Source organism: Centruroides sculpturatus, unplaced genomic scaffold (assembly GCF_000671375.1).
Source record: "Centruroides sculpturatus isolate CEXI.00-Female unplaced genomic scaffold, Cexi_2.0 scaffold267, whole genome shotgun sequence".
NCBI lineage: Eukaryota > Metazoa > Arthropoda > Arachnida > Scorpiones > Buthidae > Centruroides > Centruroides sculpturatus.
The window spans coordinates 453,469-479,816 of record NW_019384634.1 but is presented as its reverse complement, the minus strand read 5'-3'; the positions used below and the strand labels follow the sequence as shown (position 1 = coordinate 479,816).

At 29.9% G+C, this 26,348-nt stretch overlaps 2 protein-coding genes across 5 annotated transcripts in view; one reads left to right on the top strand and one right to left on the bottom strand.

Moving 5' to 3' along the window:
• The window catches only part of LOC111625837 (stAR-related lipid transfer protein 3-like), a 122,589-nt gene that overhangs the window by 61,535 nt on the left and 34,706 nt on the right, over nucleotides 1–26,348 (bottom strand). For 2 of the 4 annotated variants that reach the window (XM_023369080.1, XM_023369079.1), the window contains exons 2-3: nucleotides 9,046–9,314; nucleotides 3,242–3,316 (exon numbers count right to left, since the gene is read on the bottom strand). In XM_023369080.1, the coding sequence (XP_023224848.1) occupies nucleotides 3,242–3,316; nucleotides 9,046–9,285 (315 nt within the window). In that variant the 5' untranslated portion in view covers nucleotides 9,286–9,314. Of the gene's footprint in view, nucleotides 1–3,241; nucleotides 3,317–9,045; nucleotides 9,315–23,223; nucleotides 23,332–23,424; nucleotides 23,661–26,348 lie in introns of those variants that run through there. The other 2 variants (XM_023369078.1, XM_023369077.1) reach the window with 2 other exon arrangements.
• The window catches only part of LOC111625844 (centrosomal protein of 135 kDa-like), a 49,910-nt gene continuing 48,134 nt past the window's right edge, over nucleotides 24,573–26,348 (top strand). The window contains exons 1-2 of the mRNA XM_023369088.1: nucleotides 24,573–24,759; nucleotides 24,869–25,063. Of these exons, the coding sequence (XP_023224856.1) occupies nucleotides 24,869–25,063 (195 nt within the window). The 5' untranslated portion in view covers nucleotides 24,573–24,759. The remainder of the gene's footprint in view (nucleotides 24,760–24,868; nucleotides 25,064–26,348) is intronic.

Genomic DNA, 26,348 nt, shown 5'->3' with positions numbered 1-26,348 from the left:
AAAATAATCCGTATAAACTACGTTATAAACAAAAAATTGTAGGATTACTTACCGAGTGTGTACCCTTTGACTACGCTCGTTGCTAAAGCTTGTTTTCGTCGCGGAACAGCACATCAAATGGCGGCCGCAATTTCTGATATTATTTTTCTGCGAAAACTTCGTTGACCTTTGGAGACATCATTAATATAAATAATTTTTATGGCCGTTGAATAAGAAATGTTTCTTTCACAAGAAACGTATAAAATTACAGTGCTATATTAGACTTACGGTACCTAATTTACATACTGTACAGACGATAGCTAGCCTAAACTTTCCATAGCGTGGCGCTAGACGGCGAAAAATATATATATAATTATAATAAAGTTACAATAAATTAAGTTAATATATAATTATATATATAGTACCTAATTTATATATAATTAATATATAATTATATGTACAGTACCTAATTTACATATAATTTATATATAATTATATGTACAGACGATACTAAACTCAATTTATTCGCCTAAAGTGTCCGTAGTGTGACGCTAGACGACGGAAAATAGTTCGGCTGCCCGATGACGTTTTACGTAATTATAGGAGTTATTTTTGCCGTTGTTTACGGATACCGCCGCAATTTTTTCGCCATCTTATAGGAATCGTAATTATAGGAAACAGTTTTATAGGGGGATCTACTGTATATCAAACTCCTGTACATTTAATCCAGTTACATGAGTATGGATCCCATAATGGAAAGGAATATTAAATTCAAATAGTAATTCTTCTGTAGTTTACAAAACTTAAATAAATTTTAAAAAGTCAAAACAAAAATGTATAAAAATATTCTTTATAAATAAACTTTTTGCTATAATATATCAGATAGTTCAATGAACACTGTTTTTATTGTATTTGTTAAAAATAAATATTGAATTTATTCTAATGCTTTAAAAAAATAGAAAGAATAATCTACAATAGTCAAATCCAGAATAAATTATGAAATTTATTTTGTTTTATTTAAACAATTATTATTTTATACTTAGTTCATTCATCATAAAATTTTTAAAGTACAGTAGAATCTGCTAATTTTAACCACAGATATTATCATCAGTTATTTAATGTTATAAGAATTATCATGATCAATATGCTGACGATCACGCCAAAATACTATATTGTAAAAAGAGAGGCACTGACATCGGCGTTATGTGTGCGTTTTTCTTTAATCGCTAGTACTTTCGACGAACATATAGTCGTCGTCATCAGGCAAATTACCGAAAGAATTAAACGGAAATAATCCGATTTGGAATAGAACGCTTTAAATTTAAGATGAAACTTTAGTCAAAGTCGTTAGGAACACGATAGAAATATTCAAAAATGTTCGAAAAACGAACGAGCAGAAAGCTCCATGATGTGCAAATACGCGCATGCGCAGATCTAAACACACACTATACGCATTCTGGAGAATGCTAATTATTACTTAATTGCTTGTATAGTGTGACCCATACACTGGGTAGCTCGAGAGTTGGAATGTAAATTGAGAAGTCGGGGGTTTATGCTGTACCTCTGGAAAACCTTACAATGGGAGTAAACGCAAGATATGTCGGGGCCACTAATAGAATGCTTGCCAGCCGACTAGAAGAGCACCAAAACGATGTTGCGAGGGGTAGACACACCACCGAGCTCGCAAGAAAAGTACTTGAGCAGGGTTACAACCCGCTATGGTCCCAAGCGGTTATGCTCAAGAGCTGTAAGGATCGAAAAATCGTATTTATATGGGAGTCTCTTCTTACTACCACCTTGGACACGTGCAACATTCCAACTCTCGAGCTACCCAGTGTATGGGTCACACTATACAAGCAATTAAGTAATAATTAGCATTCTCCAGAATGCGTATAGTGTGTGTTTAGATCTGCGCATGCGCGTATTCGCACATCATGGAGCTTTCTGCTCGTTCGTTTTTCGAACATTTTTGAATATTTCTATCGTGTTCCTAACGACTTTGACTAAAGTTTCATCTTAAATTTAAAGCGTTCTATTCCAAATCGGATTATTTCCGTTTAATTCTTTCGGTAATTTGCCTGATGATGACGACTATATGTTCGTCGAAAGTACTAGCGATTAAAGAAAAACGCACACATAACGCCAACCTCAGTGCCTCTCTTTTTACAAGAATTATCATGTTCAAAAACAATATATACTTACAAAACCTTGTTTGTTGTAATCAGAGTTTTTGTTATAATTATCATTATCTTAAGGTAAACAGCATTTTTAAGCTGTCTTTTTGCACTGTAAACTTTAATGTACAACTGATGATAGTGACAATTAAATTAATAATGATTACATATTTTCAGTCTTAATCAGCACTTTAATGTTTAAGAATTATATAAATTTAATTATTATTTACTTCCAATAAATATAGTAATGTAAATTATGGCTTTTCTTATTTAAATTCTTTTACAACCAATTAATAAATTAATAAGTTACATATTTTTGAACTGTTTTCACATGCTTTAATGTAAGAGTGAATAAAACCAAAACTTCCATTTTTTGCAGTCTTATTTACTTAACTCTGCTTAATGTTATCAATCATTTGTTATATTTTACGTTAGAGTGTTGACTGTTGACAGAATTTAACAACGAGCATACGCTCATATCGCTGCACTAGCAAAGGGATAACCATGCGGATGAGAAGAAGTGGGACTTTGACGTCATCGGGTGCACTAGCGCACATTTGCTAGCATTTTGCTGTTAGAGCCGCTGCAAACTAGTGCTTTACGACAATTATAAACATTGTCTTACCATCTACTAATTATCATCAACTATTAATTGAATTCTAAGAGGAAATGCACCAGAAAAACATCGAGAAAAATTATCACAAATGATACAGAGTTTCTGAAATGCAGGAATCTAATCCATCTAAGATATAATCTAAATTGAATATTTAGATAACAAATTTGAAAATTCTTCCATTTCAATACAGTAGATCCCCCTATAAGATGGTAGATACGTTCCGTTCTTTATGAATCAATTTTGTAGGAATCACAGTTTACGGACTACGGCTGTTTGAAAGGTTTTCTTCCATAAAATTAATCGATTCTAGACTAATTTGACTCAACATTTCCAAAATACGTATANATTATTATAATTGAATTTTTATAATTAGCATTGTTTTAAGTATTAATTTAATTTCAATATTTTTTAGCAACATGAATAAATTGTAAAATCTTTTGAAAATATAGTAAAATGTTAAAATATCACTTACAACTATATCAAAATATGAAGTTCTTATTGTATAATTTAAAACTTCTTCTCTAACTGATGCAATTCGTCCTTCCATCTGAAATAATTTTTATACTATAAAAACATTATACAATATTATTTTCATATTAAAAATACTTTTATAATATGATTTAACTTTTTACAAAGTAAAATTCACAAAACAATTCTATTATTATTTTATTAAAGAATTAAAAATAAAAAATAGTACAAAATTTTCAAATTCTTAACAGGTTCAATTTCAACAGCTGTATAAAAAAAAATCATCATCATAACAAGTTTGATATAACCTAATTTAACTATAAAAGATAAATTTTATCAACATTCTAAACAAAATATTTCATTCACATCTACATAAATTTACATTGGTATTTATACAAGGAGTTATCAAAAAATATGGTGAATGGTAGAAGAAAAAGAAAAAAGTAATAAGAACACATGAAACTTGCGATTAATCCCCCTCACAGTAGTCTCCTCTGTTTACAACATACTTATTCCAGTATGCTTGCTACTTCTCAAAACACTCTTGAAAATCTTTGTGCCTTTAATTGGGCTGATGTGGTTGCTTTGGTTTCAGAAATTGTCTAAAAACAATTTCCTTTCATTGTCCACTTAACTTTGAGAAAGAACAAGAAATTACTTGGTGCAAAACCTGATGAATACAATGGATAGGAGGAACATGGTAATGTTCTTTATCAGTCAAAAAATTGCCACATAAGCAATATGTGACAAGGAGCATTGTCATGATAGAGAATAAAACCTTTTGTCCATTTTGGCAGTCATTTCCTGCATACATCATTTTACAAACATTCTATTATTCCTTATAGTTTTCAGAGTTCACTGTTGTTCCTTTAGGTACAAACTCTGTTTAAACAATTTACTCCATATTGAAAAACAATATCAATTCGACGTTGGACCTTGATGGCAAGCCTTTTCTTCCTGGGAGAAGAAAGTGATTTTGAATGAGAACTCTGAACCTTAGTCTCAGGAGCCTAATCATACACCCACAACTTATCTTGTGTGATGATTCTTCTCAATGGTTCACATCTGAAGTGGTGCAATCAATCATGCAACTCTAATGAAATTGAAAGACACTTTTTCTTCTGTTGGGAGTCAAAACACATAGGATGAATTTCACACTCATATGCCTCATGCTCAAATCTGAAATTAAAATGCTTTGAATCAAACTGTATGAGATATCCAGATTATCAGAAATATCCTGAATAGTTAATCATCTGTTTGATTGAATAATTTGACTGACTTTCTCAATATTTTTGACAATCTTTGATGTTGAGCTTTATCTTGTCCTTTCTTCACCCTCAACCAACTCACATCTTTTGAAAAATCATTCGAACTATTTGTAAGCTGTCTTCAAGGTCACTGCAACATCTTGTAAACTAACAAACATTTTGTGAGTTTGACACTTTTTTTCAGTTTAAAACAAAATTTGATGATGTGTTGTTTGCAACAACACACTTCACAAACTGTCAGCCAAACACAGTATTAGAGCAGAGCAAATTCATACTTGTTAGATAATAAAAAAATATAATAACAATTTGAATTCAGCATGGAAGTTTTGCCATTTTCTGACAGGTTTTGCGGCAAAGTGTGCCAAAATTCATTGTATTTTTTTCATCACCCCATATTTTAATGATATGCCTGATTTTAGTTTTAGTTGACAGAAACAAATTAAAAAGTTTTTACTTAAATAATATTTTATTAAAGTTTATATTGTTAGAAAATATCAAAAAATGACACTAAATGACAGTTCATTATTATTACAAACTTAATACATTCTGAAGATGAGAAGTTTAGATCCTTGAAAGTACAAAGTAAATTAAACTGTTAAGACTTATAGAAAGTGGCTATATTTTATTTTTTTATTTTTAAAAATAGGATTGATAAGAATCAGTTAAATGAGTTAACAGTAATACAGCAGAGTCTCGAAAACTCGGCCTAATGTGGACCGAAGTGTGGCCGAGTTTGTGAAAATGCCGGGTTATCGGGAATGGGGTTAAAAAAAATAAGTATGAGTGTTTCCTCAGAAAATACTGTACTGTACTTGTATGCATTGTTTACTTGAAAATACAACAGAGAATAAACTGCCCAAATACCCTTAAACAAAGGAAAAGTACATCCTTTATGAAGGCATAGAGCCTTTACTACATGAAAATGAAAATTAATGAATACACTGTGTACAGTAATTTACCTGATAAGACAGACCTCAGAAAAATACTTTATGAGGCATAAAAATGTCTATAATGAAAATTAATTAACTAAGGATTTTTTTGCCCTTCCAGGGTGTGGCTGAGTTATCCGGACTGCCGGGTTATTGAGTGCCGAGTTTTTGAGACTCTACTGTATAAAGTTTCTAAATTTCTAGAAATGTATTGTTTTAACAAATCCCTTAATTAAACTTGTCAAATCATTCACTATTTTTCAACATGTTTTTCTACAGAATCATGCCTGTGTAAAATTTAAAATTCAGTTAATAATCAGTCAAAGCTAATACTAATTGCTATTATTGTCATGCAACTACTTTCAATTGAGTTTTGTATATTATTAATTACCAGTTGGTTCCAAATTTTATCTATCAATCAATGAATTTACTGAAATATAGTGGAACCTTGCTTAACAAGCATAATTTGTTCCAGAATCTTACTCATAATGTGAAACAATTTTTCTCATATAAATTAATGTAAAATACGATTAGTTCCATGCTGAAAAAAATGCTCAAATATTTTATGTATAACATTTATTCAAAGAAAATTAAATAATATACATTGTTAAGGAGCATAATTCATCATCATCTTTTCTTCTAACATGGAATGAACCAACCTGGAATGTGAAGTCAATTTGCAGAAAAAAAAATCGAAATACAGTACAGTAATTTCTAATATTTAATTACAGTAGAGCATCGATTATCCGAATCAATTGGGGACTAGGGTTGTTCAAAAGATTGATGTTTCAGATAACCGATTATATATGAAAAAGTATATTAATTTATCCCATGTTGAAATTTTTCTCCGTTGCATGTCGCTTCGCGTTGAATTTTCGTCGATGGTAAGCCTAACGAAGACTATTGTATCATTAAAAATTATTTTTTTATTTTGTACAAACAAAATAAATATATTGAAAAATATAAAAACAATAAAAAATTATACTTCAGAAGGTAATTTAGTATCAAAAACGTAAAATATTTGAGTAGCCCAAGATATAGCCAAAGATTGCAGAGCCACAGCACTAGCGAAAATTTAAATTTGCCGACTGAAATTCTTTCGGATGATTGACGTTTCGGTTGATTGACTTTCGGATAATCGACGCTCTACTGTATAGCCTTTACATAGCCCAAGGATTTGACATGTTTATTATATAACAAGCTATGGTTGTTGATGTTTATGTGTAATATGTCTGAACATAAGTTTGGAAAAAATTATTTGTGATCATAAGTAGCACTAAGATGCTAGCAGAACAAGTGCTAAACACAGAATGTTGTAGCATGCACACAATCCAGGACTTCCCCTCTCCTTGTCACTCGTTATGCAAAATGTTGCTCACTAAGCAAGTCATTTTTTTACAATTTGCTTTGCTCATTATGTGAATTACTTGTTATGAGAGGTGCTCGTTAAGTGAGGTTCCACTGTAATGAAAACATAATTCGGAATTTTTTTCATCAATTACTCCTATATTTTATCACAGAAATCCATCAAGTCTGTTTAATGTCATTTGTGTATAAAAAAAGAAGAAAATATCAAAACATCTTCATATAGATAAGTTTCATACTTTAGTTTAAATAATAGTTAATCCAAATTTTAAATTATATATTTTAAATTGATTCTCATAAATATCTTAAAATATATTAAATGACAAATTAATTGGGTAATTTCATCTAGTTTCAAAATTTACTTTGAAGAAAATTTATTTTAATTTCAATTTGAAAATTAATTTATTACTACTATTACTATATAATGTATAGTATTGGGTTGAGTAATAAGTCTTTGCATTTTTTATGTTTATTTGAAACATTTTAACTTACAAATACAAACAATTAATCAATTATATATGATCCATTTAGTTGTATCACTAGTTGTCATCTTTCTAGCAATTTTCTCAATTCCTCTTCTGAAAATGTCCTCAGATTTTGAGGCAATATATTCTGCAATAGCATTTTTGACTCCAACAGTTTGACCAAATTTTTTTCTATCTAAATAATTCTGTAAAGATCTAAACAAATAATAATCTGAAGGAGCCAAATCTGGAGAATATAGTGGATGAGGTAAAACTTTCCATTGCAATTCTCTTATTTTTTCTAGGGTTGCTTTGGCAACATGTGGTCTTGCACTGTAATGATGCAGTATAATCCCCTTGTGGTTTACTAGCACCAGTCTTTTGTCCTTTAATGCTTTGCTTAAACAGTCTAATTGTTCACAATACATGTTGGCATGTCTAATTGTTCACAATACATGTTGGCATTTATGGTTTAGTTTGGATCTAGTACTTCATAATATACTATTCCCTTCATATTCCACCATATGCACAAAATTACTTTTTTTTAGATGCAGCCCACTTTTTGGTGTTGATGTTGAGAGCTCTGTTGGATTTAGCCACGATCATTTCCATTGAATATTACTGTTTAACATCCACTTTTCATCTCCAGTAATTACTCAATCCAAAAATGGATTTTTCTTTTGACAATCGAATACTAATCCAGCAATAGTTACTGGTTGTGCAAAATCAGTTTCCATTAACTTGCAAAGAACCCACACATCTAATTTAGGAACTTTTCCAAGCCTTTTAAGATGATTGCATATACTTTTTTTGGTTTACATATAGTTTTATTGCAAATTCTCTTGTGGTAGTTCTTGTATTGGCTTCAATTAGAGCCTTTAGACCATCACTATTGAATGTGATCAGCCAACTAAAGCAATCATCATCTTTCCTGCTAAGATCTCCCTTCCAAAACTTAGAGAACCAAAACTGAGCTTTTCTCACCTTTAAAGTGTCAGTGCCATAAACTTTGCAAATTTCTGATGTCACCTTATTGCATTTAAACCTTTTCAAAAACAAAAAAGCAAAACATGCCTCAGATGGATGTTGTCTGCTTCCATTTTAGAAAACTAGAATGTTCATAAAATTAAAACTATTCAAATTAGTTTAACAAATTGGTAACATGTCACCACACTTAAACTCCAAAAGTCACACTTCTCTGTGAAAATTGACTGCTATTGTAAAAATGTTTAATTGAGCAATAAAAATTGCAATGACTTATTACTCAACCCAATATATTATTGCCTTTTAACATGGATAATTTAGAAATTTTATGCTTTATTTTTTCAGGATATGTAAAATTTGGACTTTCAATATTAATGTTTCTGATTATACTGAAGAGATTTAAACTGAAATAACTTAAATTTTGTTCTTATTCATTTTTTATAATATATGGATAGTATACGTAATTTAAGTAATGGACTATCCGTAAGATCATTATTTGCCAAATTACAAAAATTTAATTATTATTATTTTATAATTTAGTTTTCATTTAAATAACCAAATTAGATTAAATTTATTACAGCTAAAAGCCAAATTATTTAATTCTAGTGTATTAATTAATAAATAAATTATTGGCATATAAATTATTAACATATTAAAATTTATACAAATTTTAGTATGTTAATAATAATATATGCCAATAACTTATTAATATGTTAAAAACAGTTATGTATAACATCATAATATCAGTTTAATTTATAATTTTATTCTATTTCATAATTATTCAAATAAAATATATACCATTGTACTTATTAACCACAGAAGAAAAGTAAATAGTAGATCAAATGTTGTGAGCAAACAAAAGAATCTTCGAACTGGAGACATCTGTCCTGCTAAAGATGTTCCTATTTTTAAATCTTCATCATTAAAATGATTCAAATATAATGTGCTGTAGGCAGAATTGATAGACTGATAGTCTGTTCTCATAGAAGGTCTTAAAGGTGGAAAACTCTGCAAAGACTTAGAACCGTAATTGCCCATTTTCTTTCTTACACAAAATATAGATGATCCTGTAATAATAATAATACTGCATTACAATTTAATCATATTTAATCTTAAAATTGATTTATATTTTGAAAAACTACATATATAAAATTTAATTAAATTCTATATTTAAAATTAAATCAAATTCTTAATATTCTACACTATTTGTTTTAAGAAGCCGATTTTTTTATTACAGATTAAACACTTTTTGAGACAAATAACATCTCATCTTTAGTTTAAATACACTTGAAATTAAGAACATCTAATTGAAACAGCGTTTTAACTATAAATCTGTGGTTTATCTACAATTTATATAACTTTTTAAGTCAGTAAATGCATTCATTCCAATTACATCAGAATCCTTACATGTCTAATATCACTAAATCTGTAGCACATACAAATAAAGTAAATAATTATAATTTCAGAATATAGGTTGTCCTCATTTTATGGCAGTTTGATTTACAATTCACAATAATTTTCCCAAAAAAGTCTTATGAATGTTTTTTTCTATCACATGTAGAACATTTTTTGTAAATGTTAAATGCAAATATAAAGATTTAGCAAATTTGATAAAATATTTAAATACAGAAAAAGAGAAGGAAATGAATAATGATAAATCACATTGTGTTTTAAAAATAATAACTATTGATGCCTTTAAATGATTTGTTGCTAATGCCAACCCTTTAATAAAATCAGTGTTAAAAAAATGGACACCTTTGATGATGAAGTGACTTTTGTGAACCTAGAATGGTCCCAGTCTAACCCCTCTTCACATACAGGATGGAAAAATTAACGACTTAAGGGAAGATCAGTAGGATCTCTCTTTATCAGGGTCCTGACACCAGTTGAGATAATTTTGATCATGTCTCAACTCATAACAAGTCTATTCTCTAAGTGGATAAGAGAGTGTAAATTTGACCGGATTTCTAGGAGGGTATTATATTTGAACATTTCTATTGTAATGTGGATTGACGATGGAGTTAGGCACTAAAAACTCTAATGGGCAGTTTAAATGTAATTATATATTTATTATACAAAATTATGATTTAAAGTGAATACATATAATGACAACTATGATAAAACTAGAAATATTCAAAGCATTTAAAAGAGGGACAGTAATTAATTTTAAAGAAATGGACTCATTAGCAACTGCGTAGAGGGCATGCTTTGACCTACAATAGATCTTTGAGTTAAGTTTGAATTTTATATTTTATATAAACCAGGTATTTTTTAAAATTGTAATCCAGTTTCAAGAATCTTGTTAGAGGTGATATTGAGCATACTCATATTTTCACATGCTAAATTTTTAAATTTTTGTTCTTTTAACATGCATTCTATTAGTTCTAAATCTAATGATGACTGTTAAAAATGTAGGAAAACGTTTATTTTTCGATTAGTTAAATCTAATTTCCTGTTGGTTGTTGGTAATTACATATTTTAAAATAAAATTAATGATTTAATTTCATTATGACTCATTAAATCATAATTTAGTAATTATTTTATACCATAAATTTATCAAGAAATATAGAATAAACATAAAATTTTTTGATTCATATTAACTCTGATCTAAATGTAATATAAGATGCTTAAAGATTAGTTAAGAGTCTAACTATATTTCTACATTGAAAATATATAAAATACAAATAGTATATTCATAGATCAAAAATATATTTAATGCTTAAATTATATAAAATCTACTTTTTCAATGTTTTGATTAAATATATTTACACAATTTAATTTTCAATTTAAAAAAAATGTTTAAATAATGACAAAATTCATTAATTCAAAAAAAATATCAAAAAATATATTTAAAAATTTTTTAGTTCAAATAACTTAGTAATTTAAATGTTGGCATTTCATTAACAATTAAATGTAGCAAACTTACATTCTAAAAACAATGCATTATTAAGACTATTAATAAATCAAACATTTATTGTTGAATAGAATAACAGATAATGAGTCAGATAATCTTACATAAATATGATAATAAATAGTTAAGTTTAAAATTATCACAAATCTTATCCTGTACATTATATTATTCTGATATAAATTCCAAAATTGTCATATTTTATAAATCATTTAACATAACGTTTAATGAATGTATTGTCTATTCTTTATACATATATAGAATAATTATGCAAATTGTTCATTTTATGAAAATAATGTGGAGAAACTATAAATTATTTTAAGTAATTTTTGAACACTATATACTGCTGTTTTCATTTTCTCCATCCATCATCATATTAATTCACGAAAATTCTCTCTCTAAAAATCAATCATCTAATCCAATAAATCAATAATCTCAAATGAAATAAAGCTAATACATTCAAATTTTCATATTATCTGATTATAAATCAAAGTTGGCATCATACAGAATTTTGTAAATTCTAAATTCTATGTGATGCTTCAAAAAAGTTGTTCAAATCTATAATTTTTCACAAAGAAAATTCTGAAATTAATTCTCAACATAGCCATCCAACGATAGTACTCCTTTTGCCTATATTCTGAAATTAAGTTATTTGAATTCTTATAAAATCTGGGCACAAATAATGTATTCTATTTTCAACTATATTGGTTAGAAAAATAAAATTTCAATTTTTATAAATAAGAAATATTGACAACTTCCTTAACCAGGGCAGTAAATGTACACAAACCTGATGAACAGTTGTCATGAACAGCAAGAGAAGCAAAATTACTATTTACAATTTGTAAGGAAACATTTTGCTAAACAAAGTACTCCACTTGAGCTATGGTCTATAACAAAAATTGGTACACACACTGTGATAGACAAGTATGCCTCATTTAACTCAAAACATGGAGGCAGTAAATTTAGGCACATCCTACATTCATATATAATTACTATTTTATGGATCCTCCTTATGAACATAAACATCAACAACTTGTCTAGGTATCAATGTGATGTAGGCATAATAAAGGTTTTGTGAAATGTTGGTCCCTCACATCTTTGAATACTGTCTTCAGCTGATCTTTTCTTCAAGGTCTGTGTTTTCACATTTATTTCTTGTGAACTTGCCACAGTCTTGATTGGGTTCAGATATTATTGAGCCAAATAGTGGTAGAATGAACATTATGCAGCTTAGCAAGATTATGTTGGAAGATTGACTTTTTCTGCAGATGTAGACAGATTACAGAGGGCAAAGAATACTAATGCAAAATTACTTGTTAGTGTTTACATTAGCAGACCTATCAAATGGAACTAACTTAAATCATTAATTAAATCATTAAATCATAATAATATTCAAAAAACTCCCATTTTTACACTATAGCTGAAAATTTGACTTTTTCTTCATACAGTTTTAGGTGGATCTTTCATTGGGCTGTGTGATAACTCTCCATTCAATATTTTTACATAGGACTAAGAAGGAAAACTTGTCAGACCAAACTTCCCTTTACCATTGAGTTTCCATCCAGGCAAGTGGTCCCTGGTCCATGGAAATAGTTTTCTATGTTTTTTTCCTCACTACTAGGTGCATTAATAGACACAAGGCATTTTACATCATCTTTATTGTGAATCTTCTATAGGCCAATACGCGTTTCGGGCAAAGGCCCCTCATTTGTCAGCATGACATCCAAAATTTTCTTTAGGTTGTGTTGATACATATATATTTTTTCGTTTAAAATTATGTATTTACAGTTAAAATCGTTAAAATATCATTGCAGTTTAAATTATATTTATGATTTTAATTTACAATTACAGTGAAGGTTTCATTGTTCGACGTCTAGCATTTTCCAGCACAGTGGTTCTCAACTTTTTTTGTTGATGTACAGTACCCCATTAGCCCATTAGTTGTTTCTCAAGTACTCCTTATATTTTTGTATGTAAATTTCATAATTACTGTGTTAGATGTATATAGCCCTTATAACCTTATAACTAAGTGCCATAAAAAACTCTAACTATAACTAAAAATGAATTACTTATTTTACGTAAATAATAATAAATTTATAAATATCTGGTGTGGTAGCTGATGAATACATAGATTTAGTATATGTCTCTTTAATCCGAATTAGTAAAAACAGTAGACTTTCTCTCAGCTATAAGGTTAGGTACTCCTTTATTGTAAATCACAAATGCACTTCAGGCTTATATGAGCCCCTCTTCAGTGTAAATGCTACACATATAAAGCATAAAAAGCAAAAAATTAATTAATTTACAAATTTTTCACACGAAGATGATTTTTACAGACAATAAATAAATCCTTTTACATACCTCAAAAGACAGAGTAATGCTTTTCTAATTGTACGACTCTCACAATATTTTATACAATCCAAAAAAAAAAAAAAAACACATGAATGTGTATTGAATGACACTATTACACAGGTACAATTAAAAACCTTAAAACAATAAATACACATTATTACCTTATATATTATTACAATAACAATAACATGGTACCTTCTTACTTATACATGCAGTGACATGCATTGCATGATAGGGGTATGATCCAGGCCTCATTATTCCTAATACTAGTAGTCCAGTAAAAACAAGAAAAGCTCCAATCTCATTGAGCAATAATTATAGAATAGAATAAAAAAATTTTTTCTATTCTAAAATTAATACTCAGTTAAGCCATAATTTTACTAGACTACAAGTTCACTTGGCACTAACTGCACAAATAGATGAGCAAATGAAGTGAATAAACAAATTGTTTGGACTGTTAAAAGGGAAATCAGTGTTCATACTGGGATATTTTAAAGCAAGTTTTCGTTTCTTGTTTCTTGTGTTAATAATTTACAGCAAATTGATTAACATACATAATTTTATAATGAAAGTTAGATGTACCCCTTCGATTGTACCCCCTGGTTGAGAACCACTGTTCCAGCATATACTTCCAGCTCTATTAATGCACCTAGTAGTGAGGAAAAAAACAAGGAAGACACGATCTCGAAAATACATATATAGTTTTCTATGTTGAACTGGCATAACATGGGCTTCAGCTTACTCTTGTACAAGCCATAACTTGTGTCATGTAGCCTGTTGCTAGAGTTTGTCAAGTTACAGGATGATCTATGCATCCACTCTACAATACAGTAATACCTCGACTCACGCGAACCCGGAGTTACGCGATTTTCAAATCTCGTCGATTCGTCTTTCATTTGAGTGCCACGCAACTCTTGATTACTCACTCCCCCCACACTATTGTTCAGCTTACATGTTCAGATGTGTCACGCGGAATCGACACATAGCTACAATTTATTTTGTGTTATTTATTTCTGTGTTTGTTATATCTACGGAGACTTGAGAGACTCTGTGTGGTGATTTCTTGTAACCGTGAACGAATCAAAAGACGAGATAAGATTAACGAGAACATTTATTAGCTTACATACATCTGATTTGGATTTTACACAAATTGTGAAATTATACCCCGACTTACACGAATTCGACTTATGCGGTTATTGCTCAGTCCCACCTATCGTGTAAGTTCGGGGTATTACTGTACTTATTTAACAAACTTACCATATTGTATTTCATGACAAATGGAATAAAATTTGATCTTTTATAGCTGTTTTTTTGTTTGTATAACACAATCTTGTGTTCAACACTCTTTTATAGTTGTATTATTAGCAGCCTACTGTTGCTCTGTCAAGACACTGTGGAATGGTTTTCTTGTAATATCTGAGGAATGTTCTGACAGTAGGGTAAACTCATTCAAACAATACTTAAGAAATCTGCCAGGTAGCATTGCATTTTTTGTGGATATGATCACTAGTAGTCTTAACTTCTTTCTTGCCATTATTTGAGTTTTGAACAACACAGAGACAGTACCAAACTTTATACTGCCATTCATATGCATAAGGGTGACTAAATCTAATATAAAGCAGCAAAAATTCAAGCTTGTGTAACTAAGCAATGGCTAAGAGTGAGAGTGTGTAAATTTACCACCTTCATATTTTGAGTGGAATGATGTTTTGAGGCATATATTGAGATGTCTCAAAACATCATTCCACTCAAAGTACATACAGATTTTTGTTGTAGAGCATAGCTGAAGTGAAGTACATTGTCTAATAAAAACTTTTCTTACAAAATTGCAAACAATTCTGCTTTTCTTACCATTTATGACAACTGTACAATCAATATTTATGCTATGAATAGAGATATTTCTTTCAAATTTCTCATACTGGCTAGCAATGAAAGAAGTCCTTTAACTCCATCAATGCATCTTGTATTTGAAATTGCTTCTTTGGAAACAGCTACTCCAGCAACTGTGGAATTTTATATTTGAATCCTACTAATCTTGATTGGAATCCATATGCTACAAGTTGGATTGAAGAAGAAAAATTACAATCAGAAAAAACAAATCTGATGATACTTTTTGAAAAATATATTCCAGCATGCTTACAACAAACAAGAAAACATTTTAAAAAAATTATACCAGTTGCAGAAATAAGTCAAATACAGATGTTATGTTATCTATTAGACTGCTTACTATCACAACATTCCATAGAATTATCAAAAGAAACATATGAAATATATTTTGTGTTTGCTTGGTGTTTGGGCATTTGGTGCTTGTTTATTTCAAGAACATCTAATAGATTATAGAGTGGAATTTTCAAAATGGTGGCTCAGTGAATTCAAAACTGTAAAGTTTCCTTCTTCAGGAACAGTGTTTGATTTTTACATTAATCAAGTTTCAAATTGTTTTTAATTTTCAAATTTTATATAATATTTAAACTTTTGTTGTTATGACTGCATTCCACCTTTTATTTTGTATTTAAAATCTTTAACTTGAACTTGTACAAAAAGTAATTCTACATTTAACTAAAGTTAGAACTAAGAAATAGTTCTACTGCAACTATTTGCAACAATCAATATTTGGAGAAACTACTATAAATGAACAAATAGTACAACAGTAGTTCCAAAATTTCATTTTAGAAATCTAGAAATAAATTCAAGTAGACCTGACATTTTTGTAATTTTGAAATATCATGTGAAAGAAAATCTAAAAGAAACTATTTAAAAACTTGTAGCTAGAATCAACATTCATAAAAAACATTATAATACTATTTAATACAATTGATAAAATGGAAAAACCAGATGATAATAAATCTCATAGGCTAATTGAGAAATGAGTTGAAACACCTGAATATGCATTCATTATTTCTGTTCTATAAGAAATAAAATCTATTTTTTTTTATCACTTGTCCAAAACAGATACCAATTGCTATAGTAACTGAATCCAAATCCATGGGGGAGAAAAAAATCATATATCAAAGTTGACAATTATATATATTGCATGATGATGTTTGACACAATTCTAGTAATTTCATTTATTCAATGACATTTTTGTTATGTTATCAGATACTCTCTAACAGTTTTTCATATAAAAATTTAACTACTTCTTTGCCTCATATATTTCTTTAAACAAAAAGCTTTAAAATTTCATAGTTTATTTATCACAACCAGATCTTCAAATAAACCAAATAAAATAAAAATTAAATTTAGAGAAAAAATATTTGTTAAGAAAACAATAATAATAGGAAATTAAATTTAAGTAGAAAATTCATGATGTAGAAAGTTTTCAAGGACAATCACTTTATTTTTACCTTTTTCAAAGTCTATATTAAATACTACAAATTTCTAACATTTACTTTTTAAAATTTTAAATATAAATAAAAATATTTAGTTCTAATTGTATTTTAAACATTAAAAATAAATAAGTGTAGGAACATAGTAAATATGAAAGTTTAAAAATTATAAAAAAATTTTAAGCATTTAAAGTGATTTTAGAAAAGAAAAAGTTAGTAAAAAGACTTGAAAGTTTCTTGCTTTATGTCATATTTTAATCCTGCAGTAGTTGCAATATGTTTCGTTATATAAATAAATCATAAGCATTCTCTTATCTTCTAATGATGGGCTAGAGCAGGCATGGCCAACATACAGCCCGTCTAATGAATTTATGTGGCCTGTGATTAATCTTTCAATATTAGCTACTGAAGTCCAAATAGCTCGATGAAAAATTCTGACGCCTAAAATAAAAAAAATAAATAAACAAGTCAACAACTCACTGTGCATTTAGAGTTAACCCTCCATTACAAATCTCTTAAGTACAGCGTAGAATGTTGATAAAGCATGATAATGTGAAAAATGTATCTGTAATCTCTATGTACAATTTAATCTCTATGGCAGGGATGGCCAAAATGTCGACTGCAAATGTTTTGAAAGTAGCTCGCGAAGCTAAAGTTGAACAATTTGCTTTCACTTAAATTAATGTTTAAAAATCTTAATTCGATAATTTATTCTTACAATAATAGACTGTCTGTGCAACGTACCCATACTGTTTGTATTTATCCCGATGAACAATGCAAATGAATGTTAACGCATGCACATATAAAAATCCTAAAATTGTTTGCACATATTCATAGTTGCCTGCAGACTATATTTTATCAAAAAAGTAGCCTCTAAGGGATAAAAATTTGGCCACATCTGCTCTGTGGGGTGTCACCACAATGAGATCTCACACCACCTCAAAATCTTCCTAGGGCAGTCTCTGGTTCAGCCTGTGAAAAAAGTTTTCTTTCCAATTTGGCCCGGGGGCAAAACTGTTGGCCACTCCTGGGCTAGAGTCATGCAAAAAGGCTTGGGAATTAGTATTTATTTTGTTTTTTGCTTCATTTAACTCTAAGCTCTGAAAACTTACTCCATCTCTGTTGCTAATGCCTAAATTGTTTATCCCTCAGGCTACAAGGGAACTTGTATAGCAAAACTAGCTTAACAACTTTACAATTGGCCAATTTCGTATTTAAGAGATAAGGCTGATTTTGGCCAATTTCGTGTGTAAAGAGTTAAAGCAGTTTTTGGTATGTTATTTTGTCTTATGCTTGCACTTTAAAAAATAGAATGAAAAAAGAGTATCTAAAATTAATGCAATTTCAAAGTTTTACATACTTTAATAAAAATATAAATTGACATCATTTGGTATATTTGTATAATACAAAATGGTGGGAATAGATAGAAGTGAATTTGTCAATAAGAACATTTGAAATCAGTTCACTTATAGATCTATTCAAATCATTTAATTTTAAATGTTACTTTACAAATATATCAAATACTTTGGTTAATTTCAAACATTGTTTAACACCTATACATATCAATTAGAATCAACTGACACAATTTGAGGTTAATTAAAATAACTTTACATTTTTGGTCATATTTTTTGCTATAAAAAAATCTCTCCATCTCTGAAAATATCAAACATGTTTTAACAAGCATAAAAATTGATTTAATTAACTAAAGATTTGCAAAATTATCTTCCATTTCCATTGAACACAACCTGTAAAAATAGTAATATAAAATATGTTTAGTACAATGCTTTCAAATAAGTACAGTATCTGTATTACATAAAATACAAACAAATTAGTTTTTTTATGGAATGTCATGTCAAATAAAACAGTGTTTTTCATAAATTCATAAGATTGCACTGAAATTTTTTGATAAAAATCATTGCATACATACATACAACACAGATATAATGGCAATGAAACAAACAAAAACAGATATAGGAAGTGTTCTTAATGTTTCTTCACTTTTAAGACACCATGTGCAGCTAGAAATCACACCATGTGATTTCCAGCTGCACAGGTGTCCGCAATGCAACAAGTGCAAGTCGCGCACATATTCTCGTGATCACACATTGTTAGCTGGCATTGCAACTTGGAAACGTGTGACTATAATAAACCAATAAAATTACAGTAGCTTGTTTTTGATTACTTTTGTGAGTTTACTGACATTTTACATTCTACTTCATTATATTTACAGAATTTTAGCCACTTTTCTTATTAAAATGGCAAGCAGTTCCTTTTCTGCAATGAATAAAAGAAAAAAGACGATAATTTTGTTAGAGTTGGCAAGAATACAAAAAGAGAAAACTTTCATGCTGGGTTAAAACTTCACCTGCTGTCTTCTATCTGTTTTTTTTTATTTGAAGAAATGTTGTTCTCAGATGATGGAATTTTTTTTACCTAGTTCTTTAGCTATATTTAAAACAATATTGTCATTACCAAACTAAAAACAATCAAAACTTTATATCCAGAAATCTAAAAATGGTACTTAAAACCAATGCTGAGAGTTTCACTTATCTCATGCCATGCCTGCTCTCTTTTATCCTTTCTTCAATAAAATGAACAATTAAAATCCCACAGGCATTCATGAAACTGAATTAGCTCAATCTTGATTCTGTTAAACTATCCATTGTCTTGCTTTCTGCCTTGATGATGAACTACAGTATTTTCAATGTTGCCACCGTATGACATGGCACATACAGTCGACCCCCCTATAATTACGGTTCCTATAGTTACGATTCCTATAAAACTACGAAAAAATTGCTACCGGTATCCGTAAAAAATAGTAAAAGTTTCCTATAAACACCTCAAACGTCATCGGGAAGCCGAACTACTTTCCCGCCGTCCGTAGCGCCACGCTACGGAGAGATTTCTATCGTCTGGACAGTATTATATAAATTATATATAAATTAGGTACTGTACATATAATTATATATTAATTATATATAAATTAGGTACTGTATATATAATTATATATTAACTTATTGTAACTTTGTTATAATTAAATATATAATTTCCGCCGTCTAGCGTGGCGCCACGCTACGGAGATTTTTACGCTAACTATCGTCTGTCAGTATGTAAATTAGGTACCGTAAGTCTAATACAGTACTGTAATTTTATACATTTCTTGTGAAAGAAACATTTCTTATTCAACGGCGATTAAAATTATTTATATTAATGATGTCTCCGAAGTTCTACGAAGTTTTCACAGAAAAATAAGTTGTTAGAAATCGGCCGCTCTTTGCTGAGCTGTTCCGCGACGAAAACAATGTTGAGCAATGGCAATGTCGAATGGTGACACTCGGTAAGTAATCCTACAATTTTTTGTTTATAGCGTAGTTTATACGGATTATTCCCAAAAAATATATACGTATTTTGGAAATGTTGAGTCGGATTAGTCTAGAATCGATTAATTTTATGGAAGAAAATCTTTCAAACAGCCGTAGTCCGTAAACTTGATACGTGTCGGGTTGTGATTGGAAGGATTCGTAAGAAAGCGGATTCCTAGAGAATGGAACGTATCTCTATCTTATAGGGGGGTCGACTGTAGATATCTGCTGATTGGATGCATTTTTGCAATCGACATGAGTAGAACAAACTTTTTGTTCTACTCATGCCTGTTTTTGAAAGAGGTTTATTAGTTAACTAGAACAGCCGTTGCAGTTGCAGTTGCCTGCACAGCTGGAAATTGCATGGTGTGACCACGGCTTTACTAGTGTTACTTTTAAATTTTTCACAAATGCACTTTAAAGAAATTCACAGTACTGAAATTATTTTATTTGGATATCATGATGAATACTAAAGATCATCATTAATTGCAGTAATAATTTCAATACAGAGAATAGATACAAGATACATAGCTGTAATATGCCAAAAAATCTTTTTGCTTTACCTTCATATAATTTCAAGTATTTAATAAAAAAACATACTTTATATGCATAATAAAATACATAATCAAAAAAGCATATTTAAAATAATGGTCAAGTTTAGATTTCAGATATTTTAGCTAATTTTTGTTTGTTAGATAAAACTTACAATAATTTTAATCATATGGAACTAATCAATACAAGATTGTTACTGGGTTAAACCACTATACATTGAAAAAATTATAAATGCAAAATAAATATTAGCATCTTTTTCCTATCTTGATGAGTCTTACAACTACCTAGTTTGTTAACAAACAAAAAATATATTATTCTTCTTTTGTCATAAAACAGTCATTTAGTTAAACAATGTATTAAGAATAAACCAAACAATGTATTCAAATGTAAACAAAATAAACTGTCTTCTAAACTATAAACAATAATAAAACAAAGTTTAATAATAAATTTTAATTCAAAAAATTAGTTAATAATAGATAAAGCAAGATAATCAAATTTCTTTTATTCTAAATTATTACTATTGTAAGATAATTTACAATAGTAATAATTTCATTTTTAATAATAATTCATTTAGTTTCAATTTTTTTTTTTTATATTTCATATTCTCTGTCTACAATCTATAGCAGTGAGCAACCTGTACATTAGGACCTCAAAGGCTGCAGCCTTTTAGGTCCTAATATATCAATACAACACTCTAGAGCAGGAATGGTCAATTTTTCTCTATGTAAGGGCCGCATTTCAAAACTTTTGAATTGATGCAGGCTGCATACAAGAAAAAAAAATGCCTGTAAATTACAATTATTTATTCATGTATAATTATAAATTAGCATAGCTATACTTAATTTAGCTTCTGGAACTGATGTAAATATAATATATCAGAAATATTTGGTTAAATATTAATCACTGCTAGTTTTAAATTATTTTGATGTGAGTCTGTTAGCCAGTTTCTTGTTTTAATTTTTACTAAATTCATTGCAGGAAAAAACTATCAACATACATAAGTTGTAGAAAATAATATTTGAATTTTTGCTGCATACTTTCTTAAGCTGGAAATTGATATATTTATTCATATTTTATGCAATGTGGATGCAAAAAATAGTAATGCAAGGCTGCAATTCCCATTCCCGCTCTAGAGTTTGGCAATGTAATTTTATTTTTCTTTTAATATCTCATGCCATCGTGCAACTCTAATCAAGCTGATATTCATAACAAAGAACATTAAAAATAAACTTGACCAGTAAAAAGATGAGAATAAACTATATATTACTAGTTTTCATATCATTAGTATGTATTGCTTTAATATCTAATGTACTGGAGATTCTAGATTATGTCAGTACTCAGCAGGTTTAAAGCCTGCGATTCCATAAGAAACATTGCATTAGAAGTTTAGGAAGTTCACGTGTATCCCGAAATACAGAAAAGGATTGTTGTTAATCACCAATTTATGTTTGTATGTAAAATTTCTAATCATGTTATTTTCAAAAACTACAAAATCACATCCAGTCAAGCTAGTATTTTTGACTGGATGATATGGTAGTTAAATTAATTAAAGCATCAGCCAACTGCTCTGGGAGACCCGAGATGAAATCTAGGCAAGCAACCCCAGGAATTTTTCACAGGTGGTTCATCTCAGATACATGGACCCAGAGGCGGACAAAGGCTAAAGCGGGCCCTAGGCAACATTGTAATTCCGGGCCTATTTTTAAAATTAAAAAATTAAAAACCTAATTTTTGGGGCCCCAAAAATTACGGGCCCTAGGCACGTGCCTAGGTTGCCTAGGCCTTAGTCCACCCCTGCATGGACCCCATCCTCGTTGTGAATCTAGTCAAACCCGCCACAGGTATACTACGAATCCATATGGAAATGCTTTCCGATTCAATCTCAAGATCAGTCATCATTCAAAAACACTACATATAAAGTTCCTGGTGAAATACCAGTTGTTACCAGACTCACCAATCTTCAAAGGATGACTAACAGTTATCAATGACATCATTCATTCGTTGGCTGCATTCAGCAGACTCGATAGTTGTAACTGAGCAAATCAGTAGCTGTTATGTAGCAACCTAGATCTGCTGAGTGATGTTGCATTGGAACAAAAATCCTCATTGGTCAGTTTCAACTAGCGATAGGTAGCATAAATGAAAGATGCTACCAAATGTGACGTCGAAACACCAAACATGTTTCGAAAGAGCATGACTGTAGAGGGCGTTCAGCAGAAAAATATTCAACAGCTCCAAAACTGTTGAGTCTGCTGATGGCAGCCAAATGATCAGTAAGCACTTCTGAATATGCCCTATGAGAAAGCTATCATTTAAAAGACCATCTCAGTGCCTACAGAAACAGAGAGAAAAATTAAAAAAATAATAAAAAAAGTCAAAATTAATTTTTTAAATCCTACTATTAACAAAAACTAATGCTGTTTTTTATTCAACTAAATAAAATTATTGTCTAAAAATCAGCTTAAAACTAACTTACCTGTGCTTTTTATAGCACGAATAAATTGCATTTTAGTTAATATTTATTAGATACAGCGATATTTATTAACAGATAAGAATAAAGTTACGCATTTATCAATTAAGATAATTTAAAATGATTCTACAAGCGTATTATTCCGAATAGTTCATTATTATTAAACCTTGCTTCATACTGCAAAACTGATAATGAAACAAAACTTACAATTATTGCCTTCTTGCTTTATTAATTGCTACTGTTTAATCTTTATTCATTTACGAATTAAAAGTGAATTCATCGTAGATTGAGCAATTATATTTTAATTTAAAATCTGTATCTTTAATGTATTTTTTATCATTTTTGTTTTAGTAGACATAAAAAGTGTTATCACATTACAACCTTCGACTGATAAAATTCAGCATTGATAAACACGCCACAGATTTACATTTTTCTAAGAGAAGGAAGTGTTGCCAGTGTTGAAGTAAAAATAAAATTTTAATTTGTTTTAAAATTTATATCATTACTGGATATAATTTACTAAATTTTTAATTAATCATATTTTTAATTTATATCATTTAAAATATATGCTTTCCATCTCAAATTAGTAGTGGCTTGCCCCTGTACATCATACTTTTCCGTTAGCAATAGAGTCATGCTGGTCATCTATTAACTGCTTTCAGGGGAAGTTTTGAATTAAAACAACATGACTGTGGGTTTGTATCGGAAGTTCTTATATAGTTAATCGGGGCCTACTACCCCTAAGCTTTCTACAACTGGGCTTAATATTTATGTATCTAACTCTGTTCACGAGATTAAGGAAAGACAGGCTGACGACAGTGGGAATTTATAGGTCTACAATTGTTTTGGTCAAATTGCAGCCCAATAAATTCTGCTATCAAATTTTCATTTTTCTCTTTCCATCTCGTAAGCATTAAAAGGATCTTTATCTCGTCCATTATGAGTTCGATTATTACGGGACGACTAAGTGGTGAGAAACAAAACACATCCGGATTAAAAGGGGTGACGGCAGGATGGCCGAGCGCTCTGGGAGATCCGGGATCGAATCCGGATTGGGATCGAACCGAGGAATTTTTCGGGGGGTGGTTCGTTACGGATATGTCAGGCCCTGTCTCTCACCACCCGGCCGCCCCATTGTGGGCCTGGCCGAACCCATAACGGGCCACATTGCCTAGAGTGCCCACTGGGAGGAAAGAGTTAAAAACAAAGTTATGGAAGGCAACGAGAGATAAATTATCATTTTAATTTAAAAATATTACTACAAAAATTCATTTTAATTAAACTTCTTGTGTTTTTACAAGTTATTTAATTATTTAAAAAAAAATAGTTAATTTTTAGCCGTTAGAGGGATAAGCGTTGCTTGGAGTCGTTCAACTTTTGTGTAAAATGGCGGTTTACTCAAAACATTTGGTTGTTGTTATTAAAATTAATTTAAATTGAGTATTTATTTTACACCAAAACAAGAAAATAACGATCAAGATCTATTAGAACATGTTGTGACTTAATTATATTCAAAAATAAATTTGATATGCCGTTTATAAGGTGCTTTTATATTTTCCATTTTATAAATTAGATTTCATGATACATTTATAAGTGTTTGTGTTTAAATGTTATCATATTTATAAAATAAATTTTTCATTTTTATACTCAGATGAGTTTAAAGATGAATACTCTGACATCTGCAGAAAATAAATTTGGACGTTTGCGGAAGAAACTTGATCAAATGGGTTATCTTCAGCCTTTGGGATTAGAATCGGCTCTGCTTGTGGAAAGGATTTTAACAGATTTATTACATGCTACAGAAGGATTACATAATTATAAAGAACAGAAAAATATATTGGAAGAGGTAGTTATAAACATATATATTTTATTTTCAATTTAATGATAAATAAGGGGTTGTCCATAAATTATGTATGCATTTTTCTACTTCCCTTCCCCTTGTTGTCCAAGTTTCTGTAACTTCCTCCCCTTTTCAGACATCCAACAAAACTCAACCCCCTTAAAACCTTTATCGTTTCATGAATAGTAAAATGCATAAACTGTATAAAGTTTAATGAAATAAAATGGATTTCCATTGAAGTTCAACCCCAATTAATGCATTTCTTGTATATTTTTTCCATATATTTTTTTATTTTCACAAATATACTGTATTTATTTATTCTTAATGAATTAGCAACTACATTTATTTTTTTTTTATTGCAAAAATATACAAGTTGAAAATTACAAATGGGTTGACTATTCAATAACTGTCAGATGGATAAGCTAAATGTGTCATATAGTGGCCTGTGCACCCATCATATCTTACACCCCTAGGTTTTTCCTGAGGGAATGTGAAGGATAAAGTTTACATACTGCCTTTACTATAACATTTTGGTTGATCTGAATTTCTTGTTCAGTAAATGTTTTTAATTGCACACATCATCTAGACTCACCCTTGCATATTATTATTATGTTGGGTTTTGTGAGTTATACTCAGTTGACACCAGTGGATGTGTACTATGCCAGACTAGAATCAAGGCATAGTAACCAAAACAAAACAAAAATTAAAAAACTGTGTCAGTGTGTTTCTGTATTCAATAATTTCCTAACAATATGATGTATTCAATATAGTGGCCTTCTGTAGTGTGATGTACAGTACATGTTTCTATTCAATTATAATGTCCCAGGCTTTTGTGTAGTATGTGTGTGGTATGACACCTATAGAGGAGAGGACAATAGGTACAATAAGCACCCTATCCATCCTCCACAGATGCCTTAGTTTTTAGCATTTATGACCTGATCCTGTATGGCAATCACGAATCCTTCCATCTCCCCAGAGGGGCATCCCTGAGCTAACCGATGCTACCAAATGTGACGTCGAAACACCAAACATGTTTCGAAAGAGCATGACTGTAGAGGGCGTTCAGCAGAAAAATATTCAACAGCTCCAAAACTGTTGAGTCTGCTGATGGCAGCCAAATGATCAGTAAGCACTTCTGAATATGCCCTATGAGAAAGCTATCATTTAAAAGACCATCTCAGTGCCTACAGAAACAGAGAGAAAAATTAAAAAAATAATAAAAAAAGTCAAAATTAATTTTTTAAATCCTACTATTAACAAAAACTAATGCTGTTTTTTATTCAACTAAATA